Genomic DNA, 7,452 nt, shown 5'->3' with positions numbered 1-7,452 from the left:
CATGACAGAGTGTTAGGATGATTAGGAAAGAATATGCCACCGCTACGTTTACATTATGCCTCTCCTGTCGTTTTGCTTTGTATTTAAATAAAAAAAACATTTAATTCAGTTGGATAACGGTTGCCGCCGCTCCATATTTACAGAGTACGAGCGATCACGAAAGTTAAAGTAAACGCGCGCGCATTCAAACGAGATTTAAATACCCGCATCTTGAAAGCGGTTCCCTGATGAATACAGATATCTCTCAATATGAAAGCTATTTTAGACTGGGCAGTGTAGTTGTAACCATCTCTTAGCTCTGTATCAACGAAAAATTTGGTCTTATTTGCACTTTGAATATTGAGAGAGTGCGGTTATGGTTGCATTTATTGTAAAGTGTTATAAAAATTAATAACAGTTTTCTCTTAATCTTATTAAGCACAAACAATAATGTTTCATTTGTTAACATTAGTTAATGCACTGTAAACTATGAACTAACAATGAATGACTATTTTTATCAACTAACATTAACATGTTAGATTAATAAATACTGTAGCACATATATTGCTCATTGTTAGTTGATGTTGGTTAATACATTAATGTTAATAAATGAGACCTTATTGTAAAGTGTAACCATTTTTATTTATACTGTTTTCATTTCTATGATCAGTTTGTGGAAAGGAGTTCAGTTAGGAGGTCAAAAGTTGTAGAAGTTCATAAATCATCTACAGTAAGGTCTGAAGAGACTGAAATCATACAGGAGAGAAGTCAGTCAGTTGAGTTAGTGGCAAAACCTTTTACAGTGCTTGAGTATTGTTGTCTTTTACTGCATATGATAATTCATACTCAGAAAGTAGAACTGAAATGACATTCATTATAAGATGATTAGTTAAAACATTTCAAATACACCTGCAGAATATTTTTTCTAGTCGTGTATTTCACCATCTTGTCTGTCTCGTGAACTCAATCTCGAGTCTCGTCTTTTGAGATACCTGTCTCGTCACACCCCTAATAGTTTATATAGAATTAAGTTAGCATTAGCAGAGTTGTCTGTTTTGCAGCACTGAGCAGTTATTTTACATAACTTTATCATAAAAAAACAGTACAAAAGCAAGCCACGCCCCTCCATAAGCCCCTCCCCATAACAAAGCCCCGCCCCCATGGTAAGTGCACCATATAGTTTCCTGCTTTTTTGTCCTTTGCCAATCACACCTATGTCGTTGACAGTTGTTTTGACTACAAACAATTGTATAATCCTGTCCATCAGAAAGTGCATGGACATGCCTAAGATGACTTAAAAGTTTCCGGATGTCTTTTGATGTTGATTTTTTGCACTTCGGACATATATACATGGCGGTACAATTTAGGAAAGTGCTTGAAGCTTTGAAATAAGCTCCACAACTTTAGATCTCTTCCCACCAGAGTCTTACTGCACTTACATTTCCGATTTGAAAAATGCGGTAACAGGAGGCTTTGCCTAGCGGACCGAGTGGGAGCCTCAACACTTCCTTGCTATTCCAACTCGCTACGAAGGTGTGGCCGAGACTGGGCGTATTTTATACTCCACAGTAGCAGTATGGCTGATATCAGCCATACTGGCTGAGCCAGTAGTGATGCCCGATTCAAATTCAAGTACAGTGTAAAGTTTTAACTTGAAGAGGGCACCACACTAATGGTTTTTGGTAGAAAATTTACTAAAATGTACTAAAATACCAAAAATAATTACCAGACATGTAGACATCACTAGAAGACACTTATTTATACAGTTTATCAGCAAAGAAAAATGATTTGGGGGTGAGTTGCACTTTAAGTTAATTATTACCATCATCAACTCAGTCAGGTCCTTCGGAAGGAATGGAAGCACAGGCTCATCTGTCTGATATTTTTTTCTGGAAGGGAGTGAAGGTCCTGGCGAGTGCCGTGTAGAACTGCAATTTGGCCAAGATGAGTGGATCCTTCGTGGCTGCTGCAACTGTGTCATAAGATGCTGACAGAGAGAGGCAGACAGAGAGGCAGGACATTTCAACTTAGCCATATATTACAAAAACTATGACAAGGCCACACCAGCACCAGGGTTAGGACACAGTCACAGACCTATTCACTTTATTTTAGAACGGCCTACCTGTTTCAGGGTTCGAGAGTTTCTTTGATTTCACGGCTTCCATGTACAAGAGCAGTGATGGCCAGACTTCCAGGGCTCTCTCCACAACCGGAAGGTTTTCCACCCAACGATGGGCACAGAAAGAAAGGGGGAACACAGTAGACTTGGTTACTGTGATGTAATCCTCTCTCCTGATGGGCACATTGAGGAACAATGTGTGCATTGCTTTCAGCAACTTGTCCAGCTGCCATGCAGTGAACCCACACTTGAATGCGTTGTGAAGCGTGTGTAGGCCACATCTCCCCACACAAATGAGCTGAACACCTGAAGATTTAGTTGCAAAACTTAATATTAGAAACCAAATTCATATTTTGTATCACATGGAGATTGTTTTGTACTGCATATGTTGCACCCATGCATCAAATTTGCTCTGTAGCACTATGAGATTGTTTGTTCAATGTAAAGTGCACTACAAATAAAATGCATTATTATAATTATTAATAGATCACATTCACACTCACCCACAAACAGTAATAGCATTCTAAACTGCTCACCTCCATACTGCTCAGCGTGATCTTTCTGGAAAAGGTCGAAGAGTTTCCAATTCACACTGGGCCCATCCATTGAGATGGACACCAAGTCCCTGAGGTTCAGTCTGTCCATAAATTCCTGAAAAAAGGGTTGCATTTGATTACTCAAATAAGAGGACTGGATGAGCACATATTGTTAAGGGAAATAACTAATTGGTCATGTAATATTGCAGTTATAGAAGAGTATATGCACACAAGTTGAGTCTATCAATATAAATTGATGAGCTTTTAAAGTAAAAAATGATTATCCTTACTTTGAGATGCGACAGCAGGTCTTGTGCAGTGGAATGTCCCATAAACTGAGAGCCCAGATATCTGGACTGAACCTGTCCCTCGTTCCAGACATGCACATCCAGCTGTTTGGTTTTCGTTGTCTCGTTGAGACTCTCATCAAACATCAGAACGAACGGCGATTTGTTGACTTTGGACACCAGTTCTTCTTTGATGTGAATAGCTAAACCAAACTTGGCTATGTAAGCTGTTTTGTCGGGACCGCAAGTAAACGTTTTAGCGATGTCAGAATCAGGGAACATGCACTTGAAAAGCTCTGAGATACTCTCATTTCCATTGTAGGACTGGAGTTTAGCGATTGTGTTAAGAGTCCACAACACCTCGGCTTTCATTGTTGGTGTGGACCCAAAAGCTGTGCGCAGATCCACTCTAGTTGCGGTCATAGCTGGAGGGTCTGCAGCGCTAACAGCAAGCTGGCTAACATTAGCTCCTGCTGCCGCTTCAGACATATTAGCAGCTAGCTGGCTAACATTAGTTGGTTGAAACACGCAGGCGATGGAAGGAGTTTGTTTTTGTCCATTGAGAGCATTCATGTGCTTGGACGACTTGGCATGAGACTCTAATGCCTTCATTCCCATTGTACCTAGCTGAATCCTTTTTTTGCATATGGTGCAAAAAGCCTCAAAAACGTTGTGGTGCACTGGTTTCAACCAATGACGAAAAGAGTTCTTATCCAGCCAGGCTTCATTAAATTTACATTTCCCCATAACCTCAGAATGAAATTGGTAGCTAACTAACGTAAAAACAAACGTTAACTACTGGAAAAGCTACACTGTTTTAAAAGTAGCTGAACTACTGACAAGCTACTGAAAAATGTAGTTAAACTAGTAGCACCGCTACATGTAGTTAACTACTCCCCAACAATGGTAAAATATGGATCAGTGCCCAGTTTATTTGGACCAGCTTGCTCCTCTGTAAGTACGATTAATAATTGATGTTTATATTTTCTAGCGATCGTTCAAAATTTGTATGTTATATTGTGTAAGTACTCTGTCTCCTGCTATCCAGCTAACTCATGTTTCTGTAGTTCTGCTTTTCAGATGTGGGTCCAATATTGTCTAAAAATGTGTCGATTAGCTTCTCTTCTTCTGTAAACAGTAAACACCCATTGTAATGTTAAACAATGATAAAGTCTACGCACATCTGGCCTAGAGGTTTTCAGCTTCGCTTGGCATTCTGATACAGTTCCCACTGGTGCACCTACATAAAGTAAAACAGTGATGCTGCTATTACGTTCTGTAAATAACTCTTACCATATAGAGACGTCATACTCCAGTCGTGATTGCGAATCAGTTTCGACCTGATAGCTTTCATTCAGTTTTTCCTATGGGCACAATGAACTGAGGTGAAATTAAATGTATATTATGAGAAAACGGAAGTGTTTTTTGACCTTGCATGCATGTAAACATGTTGTAGGAGACTCCCAAAATAATATTAGGAACATTTAAAAGCCATAATATGGGCACTTTAATATTCACAAATTTGTGACATCACACACCACTACCTGAACCTCGTTGTAATCTCTGGTGGTCAAAAAGGGCCATAGGACAATAAGCTGTATTTTTATATTTCAGATGATTCTTGCACACCACCGTATGTAAGGGCCATTTTCATGAAGCTTGACATGATTGAACTGTCTCTCAATAGCATTCAATCAATTCTAACACAAAACATAAGAACCGCTAAGCAGGCCACTACAGACGCCTCAAGAATTGGAAGAAGCTTCGGAAAAAATGAAGGCGGCATCACACAGAAGGAAAGGTGTATGTGAAAATAGGTCATTGCTGTGTATTCCCAGCTAACTTTTTGTTTTTCTAAGAATATTTTCCAAACATTCTGTTTCTGTTATGGAAATGTAAAAAAAATTCTTTACGTTAGAGGAATGTTTTTGAAAGGTTGGTATGAAGTTCCTGACATTTTCTTCAAAACATTTGAACACCTACTGCTAACAAGCTAAATCAGTGAAGAAAAGACAAAAATAACAGCAACTACAATTGGCTTCCAGCCACAGCCTTAGATAAAATCAACTGAAGATGAAGGACATGAAATCTCTCGAGATTTCAGCAGACAATTAAACAACTCCACAAACAATTATCAATAAGTCTGACTTTATTTCTGTCATTCATGTATAGAAGTTCTCATGAAACTGAACAGGGGTTTAGATGTTTATGCTTGGTTGAAAATGTTCATTTGAGGTCACCCTCATGGTGGTCAGTGTTTGCTTTTGTTGTGCTCTTGTTTATTGGCTTTTGTTTATGTATTTTTTAGCAATTGCAGGTGTTTTCTGACAACATTTCTGCTTTGATAAAGCAGATCAACATGTTCGCTTTAATAACAACTGTTTTAGTTGTATTTCTATTGGTACATTACTTATGGAATTTAAGTATTAATGAAGTTTTATTCAACAAAATTTGGGAGACGCACGTTCAAATAATCAACCAATCAGTGCAAGAGGAACCCAGTATATAAAGCGTTCTCTCACTTCTATCCCACGACAGGTTTCACAGCATCCCTCCACCACCCCATCACCTCACTCTTGACTAGTTTCTATCACAGATAAGGAGGGGCAGTACTCTGGGTTCAGGCCAAATTCTGAGCTCAGAGCCCTCCCCTGAACAGCATGCCAAATACGCATAATTACTATACAAATTACTTCATATCATGGACGTGTAAACTCATCAACTGAAAAGAAATTAATAAACAAACTTAGCACCATCATCACCATTAATTAACAGTTAACATTGTCGCATGTCATTCTGTCTCAAATTCTTCTGACGCAGTAAGTGTTTTCTGAATGCACTAATACAGCAGTAAGAGAAAAGCTACCAAACATTAATGAGTCAAGAGCCCTACTACAGGAAACACTGATCACCACAATGGTGAGTTCAAATGTTTACTCATCATCTCCAGGTGTCATTTCTAATTGCTCACACTGTTTCACACAGGAACTTTCTCAGTGTGCCTTATGCACATTATGCGACCTTATGCAATCTTAATTCATCTGTTGTAAAATAAAAGCATAAAAAACATCTAAATATGTACATAAACCTTTTACTAGGTTATAATGTTTGTGATATTATGTTTTTTTTTTTATTGCGCACTTTTAATAATCAATTTAGCATAGAAACTACTTTAATGCAAATGCAAACTAACATATCCTGACCAAATACTTTCCCTAAGGAATGGGTGGTCCGTTATCACGATCGACAGAAGTTCAGTATACGGAAGATGACTTGGGTACCTAACAGGAAAATCAGAAGGAGAAAATCATACTGGTGTTAGTAACTATACCAGCCAGAGCAACACTGAAAATTCTAAGGGTAGCAACAAATTATAGCCGTAGTAATAAGATCTGAGTAATAAGAAGCTGCCTTCATCAGTTCGCCAAGCAATCTCTGTTTTTTTGTTTTGTTTTGTTTTTTTAAGGAGAGAGTTAAGGAAGCTACATTCACACAGGCATAAATTTGTCTGCAAAATTCAATATGCATAAATGGAGGATATCCATTCGTCATTGAGGATTTCTTAAAAATACTGTGTAAAACTCTTGTCTCGTTCTCATAAACTCAATCCTGTGTCTCATCTCGTGAGCTAAATGTCTCACCACACCCCTAACCCTCTTAGTTATGCACTTCTATGAAAGAATCATGTATGGATATATTGTATTGGTTGCAGTGCCATGAGCATTAATCAAGCTAGTAAGGTACAAATAGTAGCAACTTACATTGTTTTCTTACTGAGGTGGTCAAAAAAAGTCTGAGTCAATAGAGCCTGTAGTTTTGTTTTACTTCAGATCAGAATCTCTTCTGTCTACGGCCATTCTCAGCTCTGTTGAAGTCAGTAAAGAGGTGTCTGGACTGGACTGTACTTGACTAGAGGGATCACTGCTTCCTGGAGGGTGCTCTCTGCACAGATAAAATAAAAGGAAGAAAAGAGAAACTCAGCCATCAAAAAGTAGAATAAAAATAAAACTAGCAGTTAGCAAAACACTGGTGAACAACAATGTAACAGACTGGACACAGTGCTGTGTTTTGATGTAATGGGACACCGTTCTGATTACTGATGCTTGTTGGTGTGCTTTTAAGTTTCTCCAACTGGGCCAGAAACAGACCCTGCTTGCGAATGACCGGTATGAGCCTCTCAGACATCCTCTCTGAGATAATAGCAAGAGTGGCTTCATCTATCTCATGTTCTGGGAATGAATTACATTGAATTATAGATTTAATTATGACAGGCTTATACTGGGTTGATAATGAAGATTAAAAATCAAATACAAATAAGTTTTAATTTGATTTAATTTTGATACAGTTCATGCTTCCCAGAATGAGGAAATTAAATTGCATTTGAGCATTTGATTTATCATTTGAGCAGATGTTTTGAAACTTTGATTTATTATTTGATCTTTTTAAGCATCTGAATTTTAATTTTAACTTTGTTAGTAAAAACTTCCATAATTGGCTGTTGCGTCACTCTCGTTAGTGCACGTGATATTGC

The 7,452-nt window shown here is 38.1% G+C and overlaps 1 protein-coding gene across 1 annotated transcript; it reads right to left on the bottom strand.

Moving 5' to 3' along the window:
* Positions 1-1,119: 1,119 nt before the first annotated feature.
* On the bottom strand, positions 1,120-3,659 carry LOC125263449. Its single transcript, XM_048182436.1, has 2 exons — positions 2,102-3,659; positions 1,120-1,966 (listed from the first exon to the last, which is right to left on the bottom strand). The coding sequence occupies exon 1, from the start codon at positions 3,537-3,539 to the stop codon at positions 2,844-2,846; it is 696 nt and encodes a 231-aa protein (XP_048038393.1). The 5' UTR covers positions 3,540-3,659; the 3' UTR covers positions 1,120-1,966; positions 2,102-2,843.
* Positions 3,660-7,452: the final 3,793 nt, after the last annotated feature.

Source organism: Megalobrama amblycephala, linkage group LG1 (assembly GCF_018812025.1).
Source record: "Megalobrama amblycephala isolate DHTTF-2021 linkage group LG1, ASM1881202v1, whole genome shotgun sequence".
Taxonomy (NCBI): Eukaryota; Metazoa; Chordata; class Actinopteri; order Cypriniformes; family Xenocyprididae; genus Megalobrama; species Megalobrama amblycephala.
This window is presented reverse-complemented; position numbering and strand designations above follow the sequence as displayed.